The 22,346-nt window shown below is 38.5% G+C and overlaps 1 protein-coding gene across 11 annotated transcripts in view; it reads right to left on the reverse strand.

Moving 5' to 3' along the window:
• The window catches only part of KIDINS220 (kinase D interacting substrate 220), a 91,232-nt gene that overhangs the window by 34,840 nt on the left and 34,046 nt on the right, over nucleotides 1-22,346 (reverse strand). For all 11 annotated transcript variants that reach the window (XM_077750971.1, XM_077750972.1, XM_077750968.1 and 8 more), the window contains exons 16-21: nucleotides 21,915-22,204; nucleotides 20,618-20,758; nucleotides 19,680-19,923; nucleotides 19,425-19,513; nucleotides 17,612-17,756; nucleotides 12,788-12,950 (exon numbers count right to left, since the gene is read on the reverse strand). In XM_077750971.1, coding sequence (XP_077607097.1) covers nucleotides 12,788-12,950; nucleotides 17,612-17,756; nucleotides 19,425-19,513; nucleotides 19,680-19,923; nucleotides 20,618-20,758; nucleotides 21,915-22,204 — 1,072 coding nt within the window. The remainder of the gene's footprint in view (nucleotides 1-12,787; nucleotides 12,951-17,611; nucleotides 17,757-19,424; nucleotides 19,514-19,679; nucleotides 19,924-20,617; nucleotides 20,759-21,914; nucleotides 22,205-22,346) is intronic.

Here is a 22,346-nt window from a genome sequence, read left to right on the forward strand (position 1 = left end):
TTTCCCTACCTCAGAGGGCTGGAGTAGAGCTCTCCCATCTTGTGGGTGGCCCTGTGGATGCTTCCCACACCCACCATGTAGGAGATGCTCTTTCTCTCAAAGTAATGAAGGAACGCACTGGCCTACACCATCCCTTCCACGACTAAGCTCCCTTGGTTTCTGGTGTAAAAATGACACCAGAAGCGTAACTTCACTTGGCTTTAAGGTTGCGATTTTGGTAACTACAGGGGTGAGAAAGGATCGACAAACAGGAGGGGTAAAATAAGAAGCTCTAAGAGGTTATCTGCCTAGGCTCACGTACATTACAGATACGGCCTCATATGTGTTGTGTCAAATGTTGTGAGGAACACATCCCTTTTCTTACATGTGATCTAATAGCAAACTATATTTGAAGGTTAAAAGGAATTGAGAAGAAAAAATTTTAAAGTACTAGTATTTGTAGAATACCTACCAGCTGCCACTCTCTGAGCCAGGAGTTTTATCTAGTTTATCTGACTTCTATCTCCCAAACATTCCATGAGGTACCATTTCAATTTTTAAGATGAAGAAACTGAGGCTCAGAGATGTTAAGCAACAGGCCTGACATCACCTCTGAAACAGTGGCAGAGCGGGTACCCGTCTGGACTGATTCGAAAGGCTGTGCCCTGTTCCCTGCACTGGTTCAAATGGGGTGCCACAGCCATGGTTCGGAATTCCTAATTAGCGATTTACATATTTTTAACTCTTTAAAATAAAACAGAACACTGTTACATATTACATTTTAACACACTGAAGAAGAAGGCCGACATAGAAGCCTAAGGTCATCCTGATTTTTTGTTTTAATTTTTTGCAGACTTTGAAATAAGGCTTCTCCTCCATCTTCACGTGCAGATTTAAATTCCTTTTTTTTTTTTTTTAAATTAATCCAGTCCAGCACTTTCCTCTTCACAACACTAGGCAAGCGAGTACGCTACTCTACCCGACATGCCTGAGTCAGAGTATAAGTAACAGCTCAAAAATCACAGTGTTAGTTTATGACGTGACTCAGGTGACAGGACCTTGTCAGAGAAGCAGCACCCGACACGCCAACCAATTAGAAGAAATGGGAGCAACTGTCACATGATACTGGTGATGACTTATGAAGCCAAATTGGTTGAAAACACCCTGCCACTGCAAAGCACTTTTAAAGCTCAGTAACGTTTGTATCTACTTAGGATTCAGAATTTTCTTGATATTATATCACCAAAACTAAGTAGAAAAACAAAGAGAGGTTTAAACTAACGTAAGATTGCAGGGATCATCCATGCGTTTCAATTTTCATATATTCTTCAGAACAGCTCATTTTTCTGGCTAACTGAATTTATTAGGAAATGTTATCATTTGAATCAATTAATTTATATTCATTCTGCTTTATTTACTGGGATTGTGCACAAGATTTAATCTGCAAAAAGATTTCCACAGGGTTGGGGGAGCCTGAAAAACCACATACTACAGCCAGATGCCTACCCAGTTGCTACCGTGCAAGTGATCAGACAATACCCATTCAGATGATGGAACAATAGTTTCAAGCTAGGGTAATAAGAGAAGACTTTGGTAAAGAGGTGAAGAGAGGCAAAATAATACAACTGACTCAACATGAAAATAGTATCTATCATAAAAATGTAAAGCCCATTGCTTCATGTCAAGAGTTTGTACTATGATGTATTAAAAAATATTCAGATGAAAGTAAATGAGATCCAATTCTCATAGCTGTTTGAGGAACACTAACAATATTGTGAGGTGCTGCCAAGCAGTACGGGATCTTCCTAGTATTGTTTCCTTTTAGATTCTTAAAAATCCTTCCATTAACCATACAGAGGAAGCAAATGCTTTATAAGAAAGCTCTGAAAAGCATAGACAATGAAGGTTCTGAAATCAAAGCTGGTCTATCGATGAATATGCCTCAGATTAAAACAAAACCTTTACTAGACAAGCTATCTTAAAGACTTAACGTTTAATAATAGAACCTAAGCTCTACAAAAGTATTAGAATTTAATGCTCTTAATCTAAATACAAATTTTTACAACGACCCATTTTATTTTTAAGTAGATCAATTTTAAATTCTCCCCTTTCTTCATATCCACCCTTTTCCCAAAAGTGAATTGAAAAGAATTTGAGGAGGAAAAGGCACTCCAAAACTTAATAAGGACTATGCCATACGATCAGATAACCACTCATTTGCCTATGAGCAAGCGTCTCGGTGCTTACAAATGTCCTGGGAACCCATTTTAAAAAAATAAGCACGTAAATTAAATTTTAAAGTGTAAAATATCCACATTTAAACTTAGTGTTTTCCTTGTTTCTCTGCTCTGGAAAGGGACGAGCAAAACGAAGCAGGGCTTAGCAACGTCTCTAGTGAAATACCCCCATCTTGTGGACGTGCTGGGCACCGCTAAGCCGAGCGGCCGGCGCATGGCTCTACCGCAGCGCCTCCCTCCCTCAGTGTTTCCGTTACTGGCACTTTTGCTGTTTATTCTCCTATTTCAAAGAGCCCTAAAATTATTTTCACTAGAAATTTTGAAATCATAAACCTCTGTTGAAACAATAATTTCATATATATATACACACACATATATGGCAAATTTGAATCCTTCAGTAATCAGACTTGAGTGTTTTAAAATGTAAATGTGCATAATACTCTTACTGTATTATAGTATCAATCTTAAACCTGCACAGGTAATATTTTTGTTTTACAAATTAAAACATATACTTTAGAGAAGTTAATTTTTTTATTTCGGATTTCAAACAACCTTAGTTAATATACTTGAGTTTTTCATGTTGGAGTTAGAAACACACAACTTTGGAACATTTAAAATTCTTTCTTTGTTCTATATTACCATAAAATTACTGAACATGGCATCATGAGTTTAAATGAGAAAATATTTTTAAAATCGATTTTATCCTATTTAAAGCAAATGAAAAGCTACCGAAAAGCTACCTAAAAAAATTACAGCCACTTAATGTGTATAAAAATGGTACAAAGGCTTAAATAAACAGATGTACCAGCTGTTTAAGTGTCAAACATCACAACTGATTTCTTTAAGCACCCCCTACAGAACTACTGCAGTTACTAGACACAATTAGAACTGAATGAAGCATTTATTTGGGGTTTTACATAAGTTGGTAAGAGTCTACATTCTTTTAATAGAGCAGAATGCAATCCTCTGGAAAATTTCCTATCTGCCCATTGATACATAATAATATTCCCATTGATATATAAGAAATAATTCTAAATATTCATTTTTCAAATAAATAAAATATATCTGGAAATAAAAATAAAATTAGTATAGCTCTGTATTTCTAATCTCTCAGATCTACTGCCTTGTTGTGTAATTACAGATCATCTCCTGGCTTCCAGAAATAGGCCTGGGGAAGCGCCAACAGTAGTGGCTGTGTGATCCCAAGTAGCTCCCACTCTTTGCCTCCTGAGTTAGCACTAAAGTAAAAAATCTATACAAACTGCTTAATCCAGTGTGTGGCATATACTGAGGACGCAAGTAATTCTAACCAGTACTTTTATTAGCATGTCCTCAATACATAATAGACTCTGTAAATATTTGTTTAATGAATGAACCTGATCAAAATGTTTAGCATAACAAAAACGGGAGTCCAGCTAACTCATAAGTCCTTTTTAAACAATACTGACACTAGCAGGAACTGATGTGGGAAGGGCCTGTCTAACGGTGTGCCAATATGAAGCAATTCCAAACCATGGCATTCATAAAAGGATTATAAATGCAAGAAACCTTAAAAATACAGCTGAACTCAGAGTTACAGGGAAATGACTATGAAAAATATTGTTTTGATTTTAATATCACCCAACAAAAGGTGAGAACTTCTAGGTGTTGACTGAAATATGTAATGACCATTCAATTGTTGTGTACTGAGAACTTACTACGTGCCTGACCCAGGGATATAGAAGTTTAATAACAAATGAAACATTTTACCCACGTTTAGAACCAAAGATCAGGTGTCTTTATGAACAGGATTCTCTTCAAAGTAAAATGCGGCTTCTCATTTACCACCTTCCCCCAATCCATGCTTTTCCTCAATCCAAAGGTCATCAGCATGTTTCTTTATTCTTTCAAAAATAATCACTACTCCTTACTCAATACCAAGAATGTCTAGGGTGAGGAATTCAGCAAGGTTTAAGGAAGTTACAGTCCACGGAGTTAACAGTCTAGTTCAGGAAACAAATAATGAAGAGAAACGCAAATATTTATAGAAAAGTTACTATGATATAGTTATATAACAATGAAGGACCATACCAGTATAGAAAGAGCACATCTACTAAAATCTGGGAGAATAGGGTATGCCTGGTCACAAAAGGCTTCCTGACCCTGTGGCATTTAAGATGTGACCAGAAGAATGAGGTGAGGGAGAAAGGCTGGGCCACAGAGAAGTGCAGGTTTGGAAAGGTAAAAAGCAAGAGGGATCAGGCAAGAGAATGGGCTGGAGAGGCAGGCTACGACTGTTCAGAACTCCAGATAAACTTGATGCTTGTATAACGAATTTTGACCAATTATTTTTCTTTGTCCACAGAAAAGACTTTGTCCCAAGCTGACACGCACTGACCATCATTTCCATCTGATAGTACTCATAAATCAAATTCAATGTTACTTTACAAGCCACTCATCCGTTGCCCTCCACACCACTAACCTATCAGTCAATGCTGTGGAAACCACCTTTCATTCACTCTCAACCAGGGGTTTAACTGTGGGGACTGGGGCACAAACCATGCAGCTGGCAAGTCCAAAGGAAAGGAGGCAGTTTAAAAAATGATCCAAAAAGTAGGTTTCTAAATCCAACATTTTACGAGAAGATAAAGAATAAATTGATCTTAAGAAACAAGAAATTATTACAACAGGAAAGACATACAGGGAAATTAGTCATATAAATTAATGGAGATGTTTAGGAATAACTAGTTTTCTTCAAAAACTGCAAGAAGACTATCTATAGATGTTCATTTCTTAGCTTTCCCATATTCAAGGAGCGCAGTTAAGTGTTATTATTCATTTCATCTTTACTGTGGGACCTCCACCTACTTTTTGCACAACTTTTCATTTACCCTAATTACCCACCAAGATTCACGCCTATCCCCTTCCCAACGTGGGATTCTCAAAATATGTTCCCTTAGGTCAACAGCATTCCCTAACTTAGGCCACGTTACACTGACACAACCAAACCACAGGCACCTTAGAGCATAAGGGTGTGGATGCAATTTGTTCAAAGCCCTGCCATGGATCTCCATTTTCCTTAGGGTAAAAGCCAAACCCTTCCCAATGACCCTCCATGTCCCACACTCCCCTGACCTCATCCGTCACCCCGTCCCCTTACTGCATCCTCTCTAGCCACACCAAATCCTCTGTCCGTGCTGTTACGGGAACATTCCAGGTACTCTCCAGTCTTACGACCACTGTCCATACTGTACCTTCTGCCCAGAAATGCTTTCCCCAGACATTTGCATGGCTAATTCTCTCGCTTCCTTTCAAGTCTTTGCTCAACTTTTCCCTTCCCAACAAGAACAACCCTGAGTAAAGTATTTACATGATATATATTAAGGGAAAATGTGTTTTGAGAAAAAACATGGAAACAAAAATTATATCCACGACAGTAATTTAATAAGTATAGGATGGTGACAACATCAACACATGCAGAGAAGTCACCTCCTATTAGAAAGATAGAATTTCATTAAGATTCTACACTACATATAAAAAGCACCAAAAGCACCATGCTTGAAACAGTGTTTGGCATAAATATTCCTAGTATCTCAAAATCAAAATTAGGAGAAATATCACCAGCACAAAGGTTGTAGTTTGTACTACAGAGGAGATGAGACAACTTCTTCACAAATCTAAACTACTATCCAGGTTTTCATGCTACTGAAATTCCCGACTTAAATCCACAGGCAACAGAAATAAACACGTGTTCAATCTGGGCCACGTGACGGAGGAGGGGCAACAAATACTGTAAAGGAAAGAGGAAGGAGGTCAGTGAGAGGTAAGGGAGGCATGACGTAACGAGGGAGGAGCAAATTCAGCTGAGGAAAATTGTGGCTGAATACCAGGTATAAACATCATAAGACATGAGATTTTATTTTGAAAAATGTCAAGTATAGAAATACCACTACCTGAATCATTTAAAGATACTGAATTGAGCATAAATGTTATAAGTCGGATGTGTACAGCGCCTATTCAGCAAACAGCTAATTCAATGACATGGAAGATGGCTACCATTCTAAAGCTCTCTCAAAACTTACTTGTTTTAAACAATTAAAAGGGCATGGCATTATCCTTATCACAAAACTATTCTGACCATATCATCCTGAGTAAAAGATTGCCTGAGTACTGTCAAAACAGAAATTTAAACATTATCTTCACGAAGACTACTTAAACTGATCTTTTAAAAACTTCTATCATTGCTTAAAATGCTTACTGAAAAATAGCAGAAATAAAGTTTTATACTAACATATTTCAGTGGTTGTCTAAAACATTGTAATAAAAAGTAGACAGAAAATCTTTATCTATAGTTTTTATTTTACTCCCTTTCTTCTTCCTAAATGTATGTTAACAAAAAAAAAAACCTCAAATGATCTAGACAAAAGCTTTTAGCTCAACACATAATTGCAAGAAAATTACAATAATTGTACCAATTAAAATAATCTTGAATGAACAGTATGTCATCTTAATGTTCCAATGGTTTATAGAGGGATCTACTTAATTAGCTGAAATTGCTTTCTAGTGTTAGTATCAAATGTCATTTGTTAAAAGTTGAACAATTTAGAAAATAATTTAACAAAGCAATTTTACCAAACACCAAGAACCAACATTTTCTTTTTCAGCTGAATACAGCAAGCAGATGTGTCATCAAATTGCTATAAAAATAAATGAGGCTTTTTATGGATTAAAAAATAAATTTTACTAGTAGCATTAAAAATACTATTTTCTGATTGTTTTTATCAAATCAGATTTAATAAAATAAATGAATATCAATTATACACTGCTGCTTTTTTCTGCTGTAAATAAAACTTTTTATTATTCAAATGACAAGCAACGGAATCAAAGAACTCAACTATGGTTAACTAGAAATAGTCCTCTAAATTATTCTAACATATTCCAATATATGATCTTTCAATATGTTAGTCAAATTGTCTTCCTATAGTTTTTCATTCCAAATCATCTTAAAGTCAATTAAGTCAATTCCTTAATGAAGTCTCGAAGATTCTTTTTTTTTTTTTTTAAATGTTTTATTTATTTCTAGGAGAGAGAGACAGCGTGAGCAGGGGAGGGTCAGAGAGAGAGGGAGTCACAGACTGAAACAGGCTCCAGGCTCCGAGCTGGCAGTCAGCACAGAGCCCGATGCGGGGCTCGAACGCACAAACCGCGAGATCATGACCTAAGCGAAAGTCGGAAAGTCGGACGCTTAACCAACTAAGCCACCCAGGCGCCCTGAAGTCTCGAAGATTCTTACTACATCGTCTTTTTCTCTTTTCCTTAGACTAGCTACAAAATATTCTTTGTATTTGTAGGCATATAAAACTAAATAAAAAATTCTAAAAATCCCACTGAATCCAACCCATTAATGGATGGCAGACCCACCTAGTGCTGAAGTCTAAAATAATGGATTAATTTAATAGCAAAACAAAGTTTTAGTTATCTCATTATATTTCCAATGTAGACTTGGAGATATATGTTTACTTGAACAAAATATTCCCCCTACAAAAACTCACTCCAAATTCTTTTTATTACATGATGAAAAATACCCCAACAAAAATATTTCTTTGGCAAATGTTCTATTTAGACAAGGTGAAAAAAATTACTATTACGTTTAAACTATAGGTGATATGTTATCTTTTGTAAAATACATTTTTATTCTTTAACAATATAAATTTTTGAACATTTCCTCGAACAGAAGGAAGTCATACAGTTTGACAGTCAAGTAATTTTCTATAAGCAAAGAACAGTGGTTTCAGCCCAAGAAGTGTTCTATCATCCAGAAAGCAATGTTCTAGCCTGATATTAATGAAACTTATTAATTTGCTAATTGTTTGAGCCATCACCACAATTTTCCTTTCCTTCAATTGTCTCAAATGTTACCTTCAGTCTGAATGTAAGTTCCTCAACACTCAAGTATTTAGAGACAAAAGTGATGCTGATTTACCCCCTAATGGTTTAGAAAAACGTGTGTGTATGTATGTGTGTGTGTGTGTGTGTGTGTGTGTGTGTGTAGAGTCAGCAGAGGAGACAGTGTGAGACTAACAATAAAGCAAGTGAAAGAGAACCTTAACTGCAGATGAATCTGAATAAAGGGGACATGGGATTCTTCGTACTATTCTTGTTCGCGCAACTTTTTTGTAAGTTTGAAAGTATTTTCAAATGGAAAAAAATTTTAATTGAAATACACATAAGTTCCTAAAGGGCATAATATGCTCTTTATATTTGTCCTTCTATGCACCCCACTGCCTGGGCCAGCCCAGCAACACTATTAAGCTTAAAGGTCAGGCGTATAAGCCTTGACCCACAGTAAAAACTCACAGTGAATACGTGTTAAATGAAGAAAATCAACTAGAATGGATAAACAAAAATCAAGGGAAGCCACAGGTCTCTATTCCCTACTCATCTTGGTTTCTTCAAGAAAAGAAAGGCAAGACTTAGGAACACATGTTGTATTCAAATGACAGTATCTAAAATAGAGATCAAATCACTCCTCTTCCGTTTGCATCTTTCATCTTCCAGCCACCATGCCAGCAAAAGATTACGTAGAAAACTCAAAAACTAGTACTTTCTCATCTAAAGTGCTGCCCAACATTAAGTTAAAAGCTTTGTTTCACACAAATACGCTCATCATTTTCTATGTAGTTTAACAACATGCGGGAAAAAGCAATTCTCTGGAAAGAAAAAACTATTACTTACTAACCCACGAGTTATAGAGAGTAACTAATCAAAGAGGTCTAATCAAAATAGATCTCACTGATGGACTGTCCATCTTCCTTCCTTCCTGCAGGATCTGAGGTGGCTAACTTGACTTCTTGGCATTTGGAGATTTCAGTTCTGAAAACACTCATGAGCACTGACCCTTCTGCAACCACTGGCTCCACACCTTTCAGAGACACCAGTACTGACATTAGAATCAATCAGCCCACCCGCCAAGTGTGGTTTGTGATTCACCCTGGTGCCATGAAACAAAATGCTGGGCTTCTTTAAGCTTTCAATAAAGCTATGTACGTGAACATAGTGATTCTCAACTACGTGTGGCGTGTGTGTAAAGGTTACCAAAATCATAGGAGTGTACTAAGAAGTACAGTTCTTGGATGCATATAATTTACACTATGCCCTTAAGTAAAAATGTTAACAAAGCGACACATCTTTACTATTCAATATTTGAATCTCCCTTCTCCCACAAGGAAAGCACCAATGCCCCCAAATACCTATTTACTTATTCATTTACTATATCTTACAATACGCTCAAAAGGATTTCAGAGGTACATATAATAGCAAAACTACTATCAACAACAAACCTACTTATTCAAGATTTCTTGGCAGTTAATTCTGTCCTTGGGACATATTCTACTAAGAATGAAGAGTCTGCGTACTCCGTTCAAAGGTGACTGAGTCAGTTATTTTTCCTGTGTGGTTACACTATCAATTTCATATATAGTTAGGATCAGTTCCTTCTGCTCGTATTGAGTACTCGGATTTGCTCTGTTCCATCCTCTTTGCTCTGGGACAAGACTGAAAGTCAAACTACATAAAAATGTGCAGAGACACTCTATCTCCCATCTAGCACCCGCTATGGGTGCACATTCTCAGAAGTTTCTGGTTTACCCGTCCTAGGAGTCTTGTTGTATATTTAAAACAAAACAAAACAAAACCAAAAAGGGTACCTCCCTATTTATACATGAGTGTTCTTATTCCTCCTTCTTTCTTACACAAACCATATCCCGCAGCACACTCTTTCACACTTGGCTATTTTCACTTACTGTATCCTGGACATTCCTCCATATATATCACAGAGTTTTTCTTCATTCTTTCCTACAAAATACTCTATCATGGTGATGTGCTAAAATTTATTCAACCAATGTTCTTATGTAAATGTTTGTTTATTTTTAGGAGAGAGCAAGAGGTAAAACACAAGAGGGGGAGGGGCAGAGAAAGAGGGAGACACGGAATCTGAAGCAGCTCCAGGCTCTGAGCTGTCAGAGAGCGCGAACTCACAAGCAACAAGACCGGCATGACCTGGGCTGAGGTCGGACGCTTCACTGACTGAGGCCCCCAGGGCCCCCACAATGTTCTTATATAAACGCGCACTTAAGTTGCATGGTTTCGTGTTTGTGGAGGTGTACACTCAGAGTAGGGGGTGCTGAAAAATGTAATAACTGTTTTTCCGAAGGTAAAGAAAAATTGTAGGAAAAAATAATGTATTATAGCAATGCCTGCTTAATAGATTAGTTGTCATTCCAGTAACTAAGACAATTTATATTAAACACGTTATATATTAGATAGAATATTTGTATCTTATAAAATTCTAGAAAGAAATGGAGAACATAGAAAAGTAAAAACTTCAGATACTTATCTTCATATAAAATTTCAGTGTCTTAAGTGTCTAGACAACACTACAGCTTAAGAAGATATAGATGATACTACCGTGCTGTGAGGGCAGTGCCCTTTGCACGTGGACTCTGGGGCCAGGTACCCATCTACCACTTAGTGGCTGTGAAACGTTCAGTAAGTGACTTGCCTTCTCTGGGCTTCAATTTTCTCATGTGTAAAATACGGACAAACAATACTTCACCAATTGTGAGAATAAAAGACCTTAAAACGCAAAGTGTTTAGAACAGTGACAGGCGCTAAACAGTTTATGGACTCTGAGAGGCCCGGATTGAAATAACTCGGCTACGTAAGAGCTAAGTGACTTGGGGAAGTTAAACTTTCTGAACCACGATCTTCCCTGTGAGGACACGGAGCTGTCTAGCCACCTGAGCTGTGAAAGCTTCAAGAGCACTGGGCCCTGGCAGAAAACCCGGCACTGGAGGAAGGCAGGAGGGAGATATATAGGCCAAAGAGAGAAGATGCTCATGGTGAGCGGCCTCTCCGTCACCGTGGGCCCTGTGACACAAGCAGCTCTCCTGGTGCCGCGAGCTCAGTCTTCCTGAAGCCAAATACATTACTCCAGCAACAACACCACTTCAGACTGACTCTAGGAATCCTGTTTCTATTTCCTAAATGAAGACTTTTTCTTTCCTCAGACATATTTTGATTTACACACAATGAACCACAATTGCTCAAGGGCCAGGTGGAGTGCCAAAGGACCACCCATCCACACTAACTAGCGCTTTGCGTGAAAAATATACCATGTGAAAAATAAATCCCAAGATATTGGTATGAATTGTAAGAAGCTAAAAAGTTTCAGAAGTTAAATTTTAATTGTTTAATAGTAACCGTGCTCAGCTAGCAAACATTCCTGACGACACACCTGTTACGATGCAGAACTTACTCATGAAATAAAACAATGTTTTACTACACAACCAAGGGAAAACCTTGGAGTTGGATTGGAAAAACCAATCTTGTGTCTTATAGGAAGAAGATAATTTCTAAAGTACCAAAGAGCAGACGTACTTCAGCGCACATCTCTACAGCTCCAGTAATTCCGTGTCACTGCCACCTACTGGTACGCCTTCTTGATGCAACACACGGTTTACACAAGTAATTGAATTTAGTGTAAATTAAACAGCAAAACCAAGAAGAGCTCAAATCTGTAGACTAACACTGCAAGCATCCTCTATCATTCTAAAGCTAGCTATTTACCTAAGGAAATTTTAAATAAAATATGTACATGAACAATGGGGATTAAAAAATAAGGAAAACTGTATCCTGATAATACTTTAAGAAAAATTTTTTGTAATCTTCAAAGTTTTAATAAATGAACTATACACTAATGCTTTGTTAGTGTTTCAATTATATGTTAAAATGATTGTTTCAGTTATACCAAGATTTATGAAATTGTATATTTTCTTTCTACTATCTTCTTTCTAAGAGATAGTTTACTTGAGCAGCCATCGTAAACTCTGAAGATTTGGTCTGGTGAACAAAAAGGATTACAATTTCATTTGTGAATTTGACAAGAAATTGTCAACTCTTAAAACTTTATATACTTGACATTTCACTGAGCCTAAACTTCGTCTTTCAAGAAAAAACTTAATGAATTTCTTACCAAAAGTAAAAATTTTAAAAGTACTTCAAATGACTGACTATAAAGGAACAATAAATGTCTTTATTGTTTAATGCAAAGAATGTTTTCCAGCCTGTCTTCACAGTTTCAAAAACTCTCCAGATAGAAAACTGAAAATATCTGCACTAATGATTTGAAAAACGTAACCTCCTTAATAGTCCATGAAGACACTTAGGATAAAAAATAAAATGGAAACAAATAACATTTCCAGGTCTGCATTTCATATGTACAAATACATAAAACTAATAGGACCATTAATTGACTTTTTTTTTTTTTTACCATGTAAGTTACACTGAAAAGGGAAGAATATACTCAACTAAAGCTGTAGATTTTGCGGAAGCTAATATGACTCCAAAATCATAATGGATTGATGAGAATGGTTAGTTGAATCCGGAAGTATACATTTCATTACACAACAATGAATACATTATACAATAATACATATATTATTTTGTATTCGTTTTGCTTTATATGTATTAAGTTTTTTTCTGAAAAGTCAACTTAGTCTAAGAGTTAAACGTAAATAGGTTAGATAACGTACCTTTCATAGATGGTTTTCAGTGTCATTTGATCTGGAATCCCTTCGGTCTCTTCCAAATACAGTATGAGCCATGAAGTTCGGTATGGCCACTGCTCAGTCAGGTTGATCCAACTAGCAAGCCTGTCCCAGTTGAAAGTTATCTGATTGGCTCTCAGTAATCGCCCTTTAAAAAAATAAAAACATTTTTTAAATTAACAGATGTGTAATATACTAAGCAAAACATTCAGCATATTCACAAATAATTTGAATCTTTAGAAGCTGCAATTTAATTTACACTACAAATTCAAACCTAGTATTTATATGGCTTCTGTAATTCAAGGAGCTGTACTGGAAAACTTCTAGGAATTAAACACCATTCTGTTTAATCCTAAAGTAATTTGTGTCATGTTACTTGCCACTAAGGCTATATAATGCTTTGACCACATGCCTGTAGGCAAAAATCTTTCAGGACTATGTGTCAGACAGTCTCTACAATCAGACAGCAGAACATCAACGGACCCATGATGGACCCCATCCTCTAAAGAACCGTCTAAGTTGGTAGGTATATGATACAGTGCATTAGAAGATGATCAGTTCTATGGAGTAAATTAATAAAGAGTGTCAAAGAAGGAAGTGTAATTTTATATAAAATGACAAAGGAAAGTCTCGTTGAAAAGCTGACATTTAAGTAAAGCCTTAAAAGGAGATGAGAAAGCCCATTATGCATCTCTCCAAAGAAAGACCATTATAGGCAAAAGCCCTTAGGCAACAGTATGCCTGGCATTTTCAGGGAAAAGCGAAGAGGTCAGTTACAGATGGATCCGGGGAGTAGTAGATGAGGTCAGAGGTTGGGAAAGAGGTGGAGAGAGAAATCAAAGAGGGCTTTGTAAGAAATGGTAAGGACTTAAGATTTTTATTTTCAATAAAATGGAAACATAAGAGAGTTCTGAGCCAAGAAGCGACATGACTGGCTTCTATTTCAGAAGGTCACCGTAGCTGCCACGTGGAGAACAGACCACAGAGGAAAAGGCAGGAGCAGGGTCTCTGCATAATTAATACAGATGAGACATGATGATGCCCTGGACAAGGGCATCATGTTACAAATGGTGAGGAGTAGTCAGATTCTGGATTTAGTATGAAAATAGAGCTAAAGAATGTACTACAGATTGGAGGTGGTACATAAAAAAAGAGATCAAGGGTCTTTTTGCCCAAGGAACTGGAAAAAGAGTTGGTTAACTGAGATGGGGACTATGAGCAGATGAAGTTTGGGGCAGAGGATCAAAAGTTCAGTTTTGGACACGTTAAGTAGCAGACTTCTATTAGACACCACTAGATATCAAGTAGGCAACTGGAAAGCAACAAGGCTGAAGATACACGTTGGAGAATCATATGCATGTAGATGGTATGTAAACCTCTGGGAGTCAGTGAGATTACCAAAGGAACTGGTTCAGATTAAAAAGCAAAGAAGCAATAACTGCCCCAGGGGTATTCCAAAGCTAAACGGTAATGGAAGAGGAGGTTTTTATGGCGCTCATTGTTACATAACTTTTTATATCTTTTTGTCCTCGCCAATAAGGCTGATATCTCTATAATACCCAGACTAATATCTGGCCTATCTAGACACTCACCATATATTTGTTAAATAAGTACATAAACATTATTGATAATATACTAGAATATGTCCACTGTAGAAAATATTCAACTTAATAAGGTTTGAGACCTCACTTAAAGTGATTTAATTACCAAAAATATTGTACATATATTAGACACAATCTCACTTGCAATTTACTGCATAGCATGCACCCCAACCTTAGTATAAAAGCAAATTCCAGTGTAACTATTACAACAGAGTGAACACTAGTCAATATTACCAAGTACTATTCAATATCACCCAAAGAAAGAAACATACACTTACAAACTAAATTGTAAGTATTTAAATTTACATGTAAGCATTAACATGGTGAAGGGCAGAATTCCATGCAAAGAATTCAGCCACAGGGCAATAATCTTCAACTTTATTGTCAATATTTTTTATTTAAAATATCACTTGGGGGCGCCCGGGTAGCTCATCAGTTAAACATCTGACTTGATTTTGGCTCAGGTCATGATCTCACAGTTCATAGGATTGAGCTCCACATCGGGCTCTACACTGACAGCATGAACCTGCTTGGGATTCTCTCTCTCTCTCTCTCTCTCTCTCTCTCTTTCTGCCCCTCTCCCGCTTGCACGTGTGTGCATGTGCACTCTCTCTCTCTCTCAAAATAAACATTTAAAATAAAATGTCACTTGAAAATAAAACAATAAAAGCATATAAAATCTGAATTTCAACATTTTAAACTATAATTAAGACATCCATGTTCACGGATTGGAAGACTGAATTTTGTTAAAACAGCAGCATTATCCGAAGTCATCTACAGATTCAATGCAATCTCTGTCAAAACTCCAATGACATATTTTTGCAGAAATAGAAAAACCCAACCTAAAATTCATATGGAATCTCAAGAGATACTGTATAACCAAAACAATCCTTAAAAAGAAGAATGAAACTGGAAGACTCACATTTTCTTATTTCAAAACTTACTACAAAGCTACAGTAATGAAAACAGTGTGGACTGGCATAAAGACAGGCATACAGATGAATAGAATAGAACAGAACAGAAGAGGCCAGAAATAAATCCTCATATATATGGTCAAGTGATTTTTTTTTTTATGGTCAAGTGATTTTTGACAAGGGTGCCAAGATCATCAGCTGGGGAAAGGACAGTCTTTTCAATAAATGGTGCTATGAAAATGAACATCCACATGCAAAAGAATGAAGTTGAACCCTCTACCTTACACCATATATAAAAATTAACTCAAAATGGATCAATGTAACTTAAAACAATAAAACACTTAGAGAAGAAAACATAGGTCAAAAACGTCTCAACATTGGGTTTGGCAGTGATTTCTTGAATATGACACCAAAGGCACGCAAACAAAAAAAACAAACTGAACTTCATGAAAATTTTTAAATTTTGTACACGAAAAGACACTATCCACAGAGGAAAAATGCAACTCACAGAATGGAAGAAAATGATTAAAAAACATATATCTGATAAGGGATTAATATCTACAATATACAGAGAATTCCTAAAACTCATCAATAAAAAACCCAAACAACCCAATTCAAAAACGGACAAAGGACTTGAATAAACCTTTCTCCGAAAAAGATATAGAAATGACCAACAAGCGTATGAAAAGATGTTCAACACTGTTAATCAGGGAAATGCAAATCCAAATTACAATGAGATACTACTTCTCACATATTAGGATGGCTGCTATCAAGTATAGAAAGAAGTGCTGGTAAGGATGTAGAAAAATTGGAACCTTTGTGCACTGTTGGTGGGAATGTAAAATGGTGCAGCCATGGAAAACAAATGAAGGTTCCTCAAAAAATTAAAAATAGAAATGCCATGTGACCCAGCAATACCACTTTTGGGTATATATCCAAAAGAAATGAAGGCAGGGTCTCAAAAAATGTTACGATACACTCATGTTCATAGGAGCATTATTCACAATAGTCAAAACATGGAAACATGGAAGCAATCCACATGTCCATCAACAGATGAATGGACAGGCCAAAATGCGGGATGTACGTACAATGGAATATTATTCAGTCTTAAAAAAGACTCTACATGCTACAACATGGTGAACCTTGAAGACATTATATTAAGTGAAATAAGCCAGTCACAAGACAAATACTGTATGATTCCACTTATACGAGGTACTTCGAGTAGTCAAATTCTGTAGAGACAAAGTAGAACAGCGATTGCAAGGAGCTGGGGGAGGGAGTGAGGGTGAGTCATTATATAACAGGTATAGAGTTTCAGCTTTACAAAATGAAAACAATTTTGAAGGCGGATGGCCAAAAATATAAATGTATGAATTACCACCGAAGTGTACCCTTAAATATGGCTAAGACAGTAAGTTGTTATTTGTATTTTATTTTACATAATAAAAAAGAAAATATCACTGAAAATAAAACAGAAGAGCAGCATACAAAATCTGAATGTCAACATTCAAATTATAAGTTAATTGTATTCAGTCATATAAATTAGCATAAAATTATCTTTATAGAAAGAGAAAAATTAAACCTGAGGTGAAATAAAGATTTTTTTAATCAATGGGGCGCCTGAGTGGCTTAGTCGGTTAAGCGTCCGACTTTCGCTTAGGTCGTGATCTCGCGGTTTGTGGGTTCGGGCCCCGCGTCAGGCTCTGTGCTGACTGCCAGCTCAGAGCCTGGAGCCTGTTTCAGTCTGTGACTCCCTCTCTCTCTGACCCTCCCATGCTCACGCTGTCTCACTCTCTCTCCTAGAAATAAATAAAAAACATTTTAAAAAAAAAAAAAAGATTTTTTTAATCAAGTTTTATTTTTTTATTAAAAAAATTTTAACGTTTTTTATTTATTTCTGAGAGAGAGAGACCGCGTGAGAAGGGGAGGGTCAGAGACAGAGGAAGACACAGAATCCGAAACAGGCTCCAGGCTCTGAGCTAGCTGTCAGCACAGAGCCCGATGCAGGGCTCGAACCCACGAACTGTGAGATCATGACCTGAGCCGAAGTCAGCCACCCAACCGACTGAGCCACCTAGGCGCCCCTAAATCAAGTTTTAAAAATAACAGTGCACAACTGATGATTTTCATTGTCAAAACTAATATAGGTTTTATTAGATACCATGAATGCAAATCAAAGTGCTAAAGAACAGTGTAAACATATGATCACAGTACATCCTTCTGTTTCTGAAATTCAATTGCTCTGCTGATGTGTTCAAGTTTATGATCTACCAGAAGACAGTAAGAAAAGTTACCTGTCACAGAAACAATATTAAGCAATCTTCTCATGGTCTGAGGACTTATGTCACTGAACCAGTCCTCAGTAACCAGCAGTTTTGTAAGATCGAAGGACATCTGCCGAGTAATGGTCCTCTGCATCTGTCTTCTTCGGTAAGTATCCTGAAAGAGTGCATCACGATGAGAATGAACCAATATTTCAGTCTGGGAACTTAAGGCTTTTTGAGAAGTTAGTGTATTTATGATGACAACAAAAATAATCCAAAATTTTAGTCAAAGGGGAAGATTATACAATAAAAAGAGGCAATATTATTATTATTCCGAGGCAGAATCTTCGCAGAACAGTTATAAAGTAACATTAGCAGGGGCGCCTGGGGGGCTCAGTCAGTTAAGTCTCCGACTTCGGCTCAGGTCATGATCTCATGGTTCGTGGGTTCGAGCCCTGCGTCGGGCTCTGTGCTGACAGCTCAGAGCCTGGAGCCTGTTTCAGATTCTGTGTCTCCCTCTCTCTCTCTGCCCCTCCCCTGCTCATGCTGTCGCTGTCTCTCTCTCTCTCTCGGAAATAAATAAAGCATTAAAAAGTTTAAAGTAATATTAGCAGCAACTGCATCAAATGCTGTGTTTTAGCTTCAGATGTATTTTGATTTATAGTTGTACAGTTAGAGAAAGGTAAATGCCTTAAAGATTATGATGTAGAATTATGTAAAGAGAATTCAATGAAGCTCTTACAGGAATTCCATCTATTCAGAATTCCTATAGGAACCCTGAAATAATAAAGCAAATAACCTCCTGTCTAGTTTTAAGGATTCAGCATTTTCATGTTGAGGCGATCTTTATTGTGTGACAACTACCCTCACACCTGCGTAAGAATTACGGGCACTCTTGTGGGCAGCGTGGGGTAGAGAATCCCTTCTAAGGGGCACAACAAAAGCGGGTTCTCCTCTGAGGTCAGGAGACAGGGCAATGGTGGACGCGAGCACAGGGAGCCCTAAAGGCCAGACTCCCAGGAGACAAATTCAAAATGCTAAATTATACGCTCCTCTTAATTGAGTGCCGTCAATTGTCAGTCATATTAATTTTGTCTTCATACTTACAGAGGGCAGAGACATAAAATCAACACATCAAAGTGTCACTGAAGACACGTTTTTTTATATAAAATGTCCCAAACTCAATGGTGGGAAACCAGGAGAAAGAAAACGGCAGCAATGCGAGCCCAACTCAGCCACCCTCGGGCGGCACGATCACCGAAACTTACCTGCAGGGGACATCGTCCTGGGACACTCCCCCCACCTGTACGAAAGAGGGCTCCAGGAATGGGGCGGGACGGGGAGGAGAAGAGTGTTCGAGCGGGAGCCCCAGGTGGCCGGGCAGGACACAAAACCGCGGCGCGGGTGGGAAGAGTCGCACCGCACAGACACTGGGAAGGCAGGAGGCCAGGAGGAGCGTGGGGATCCCGGTCCCGGCAGCGGCGGTGGCGACAGGCACCCGGCACGTCCGCGACCCGACCTGGCGTGAACCCCTGGATGAAACCATCTGGGGAGCCTCCAGATCTCACCCTCAGAGATTCTGATTCAATGGGCCTGAGGGCTGGAAGGGCAGCCGGGGACAGGTTAGGAGCGACAGGGGCTGCTGCACACTTCACAGCAGCAGTGCCGGGCTCCAGGGCCAGCTATTGCCTAAAAGACACCTGAAGCCGAAAGGAAATTCAGTAATAAAATGTATTTGATGAGCTGAGTGCAGTATCTGCAGAAGATGATTTAAGTAGTGTCACCTCAGTTCTATTTGAACAACAGCAATACAAACATGTGGCTCAAAATAAGGGCATCTTACCCGTCTGTTAAGGGCTGTCTTGCTACCGAGTTTAGTCATCTCTCCGAGGCTGTTTTGTGAAACTCTTCTGTCGGCATCTTCCTGTATCCCTTAAAGAATTTGTTGAGAGAGCACTGTTTGTACCAAAATTCTGCTGTACGTGGTATTTGAAGAGAAGTGAAATGCCAACCATATTTTTCAAGGTAAAAGGTGAGTCACCACAAAACGCTACATAACTACTTCAAACCCGAAGTACCTGAGGAACTTGATCTTTACCTGTAGTATCGGCGCATGGAATGTCCCCATTTGTTGTTGAAGTTACAAGAAATTTTCTTGCATTGCTTAGTCCACGACTATTAAGGAAAACGGGTAAATGAACTATATTGCGCATATAGTCGTGTCCATTTATGTTGGAGTCACGAAGCACGCTATTGAGGTTCTGGTTAATTGCCTTTATAATTATATGTGGATCACTTGCAAAAATGGCAATGAATGGGCCTTTTGAAAACAGAACTCGGACCTGTGGGAGAAGAAATGTGTATTTATGACATAAATTTCAAATTATCCAAAGTAACAAAAAGTCTCTTCCAAATCTGTGCTATCCTTTCATGACTATATTTTTAAATACTATTTTTTTAATCAAAATATTATTCCATATGAAAACAAATTTCATTGAAGTCTTAATGTGATTTTTCACCATCTGACAACTTTTCACGATCTGACAGTGATACCAGCTCCAGAGAAAACAACTAATCCTGTCCTATTTTAAGATATTTATGGTCTACATAAAAGGAAAGATCAACATACGCGAGAAATATTTGTGAAAACAAATTAGGTGCTGGGCACACTGGGCTCTCTCCACACTTAGACACTGCTGCTGTGACACTTCACAGAGAGCCACTGATGCGCCCTGCTTTCACAAAAGCCACAACTCTGTGGGCTCCCTACTGTTATCTCTGACTCCAACCACCACTCTCTGCAAAGGAACACCGGAGTCATACGATGGACTTCAGAGCTACTCTATTCATTTTCTTACACAGCCGTTAAGCCAAAATTGTTTAAGTCTGTTTGTGGTGAAACACGGACTCTTGCTATGCTTCTACACTTTAAAAAAAAAAAAAAAAGTACTATTCAAATTCCATTTGAGAAATTCATAAAGCCATCCAGCTGCTACGTATGTGACAGTCAGAAGTTTCAAGATGACCACGACATACAGTGTCCAGCATCTGGAGCACTTTGTCCTGCTCACAGGCATCTAGGCCGTCGATGATGACCACCAGCCTTGTCTGGTTCTGAGTGAAGCTGTCGATGGTCTTCGCCATCCTGGCCATCAATTCCACCTCACACTTGAGAACCTGCATGAAAGAAAGGCTAGAAGCACTCAAGATATGAGAAATTTAAGCCTGATAGAAAGTCATCTAACAGGAAAAAAGAAACCCCAGGTCCTTGCTGCCAGTTGTGGTTCCACTGAAACCTCAGTGAGTGCTTCACAGTTCACCAAGTGACTATACACAAATTAGAGCATTTTCCCCTTACAATGGACACTGTTATATCCACCTTAAAAGGACACACTGGGTTGAGTGACTTACTTGCCAAGATCACATGCTCTGAAAGTCCAAAGGCTAGGCACTGAATGCAAATTCAAATGATTCACACTACAGTTGGCTCCTTGATGAAAGGAAGGGGCTACAGCAGGTATTGTACAAAGTGCCTTTTGTTTCTAAAAGTACAGTCATAGTTTACTTCTTTTAAATTTTTATTAAAAAAAATTTTTTTTTAATCAGGGCACCTGGGTGGCTCAGTCGGTTGAGCAACTGACTTTGGCTCAGGTCATGGTCTCACAGGTTTACAGGTTTGAGCCCCGTGTTGGGCTCTGCGCTGACAGCTTGGAGCCTGGAGCCTGCTTCAGGTTCTGTGTCTCCCTTATTCTCTCTCTCTGCCCCTTCCCCCTTCAAAAATAAATAAACAAACAAATAAATACTTTTTTTAAAATTCATTTTTGAGAGAGAGAATGTGCACAAGCACATGATCTGGGGAGGGGCAGAGGGACAGAGGATCCCAAGCAGGCTCTGCGCTGACAGCAAGAACCCAATGTGGGGCTTGAACTCATGAACCAGGAGATCATGACCTGAGCTTAAAGTCAGACGCTGACCCGAATGAGCTGCCCAGGCGCCCCCTATTTCAAACGTTCTAGTGGCCCTGTTGGCTTCCTCTGCCGGGCTCTGGAGGGGCCTGTATCATCAGGCAGGAAACCCATTACTATCAAGTAGGGGCCCTAGGGAGCAATCTCCTAACTCCTAGGAGTATCTCATAAAAGTCTATTTTATAAAAACCTGTATTGTTTTAATTTTTTCCACCTTAAAGGTACATTTCCACAGGGCAATTCTGGAATAAAACTGAAAACAAATGCACCCTGTGACCCTTAGAGAGCCCACTCGCTAAAGCCCCAGCATCATGGTCCTGGGAGCGTGCTCACATCACAATCCCCTTCTGTGACCGGGGAGTGCTTACCTTCATGAATCCTTCACTTTTCAGTTTGTGCAGTTTGGAGGCGGCGTTATGGAGGCGTTTCCTTTGAGAGTTCAGGAGAGAGTCCAGCACCTGCCACCACGTACGGCAGTTCAGCACGAGGGCCAGCCCCACTATCGACGCAATAGATATGAGGACGGCGTTCACAGTCAGATGCTTTGGGTCAACTCTGAAGACAGCCAGGAGGGTAATTCCAGCGATAATGCAGCCAAAGATAAAGAGGAAGATGACAAAAGATGGGAGGCAACATGTTTTTTTCCATTTCTTTTTGCCTGCAAGACAACAAACAGTTTTAACATCACTTACACACCAAGCGTCTGGAAAGTCCTAACCATTACAGTCATGGCATATGGATTTCTGACGTTCATTCGTGGTTTCACGGAAATGTACTGAACACTCATCCCATCGTCAACC

This window comes from Crocuta crocuta, unplaced genomic scaffold (genome assembly GCF_008692635.1).
Source record: "Crocuta crocuta isolate KB4526 unplaced genomic scaffold, BGI_CrCroc_1.0 scaffold129, whole genome shotgun sequence".
Classification (NCBI taxonomy): domain Eukaryota; kingdom Metazoa; phylum Chordata; class Mammalia; order Carnivora; family Hyaenidae; genus Crocuta; species Crocuta crocuta.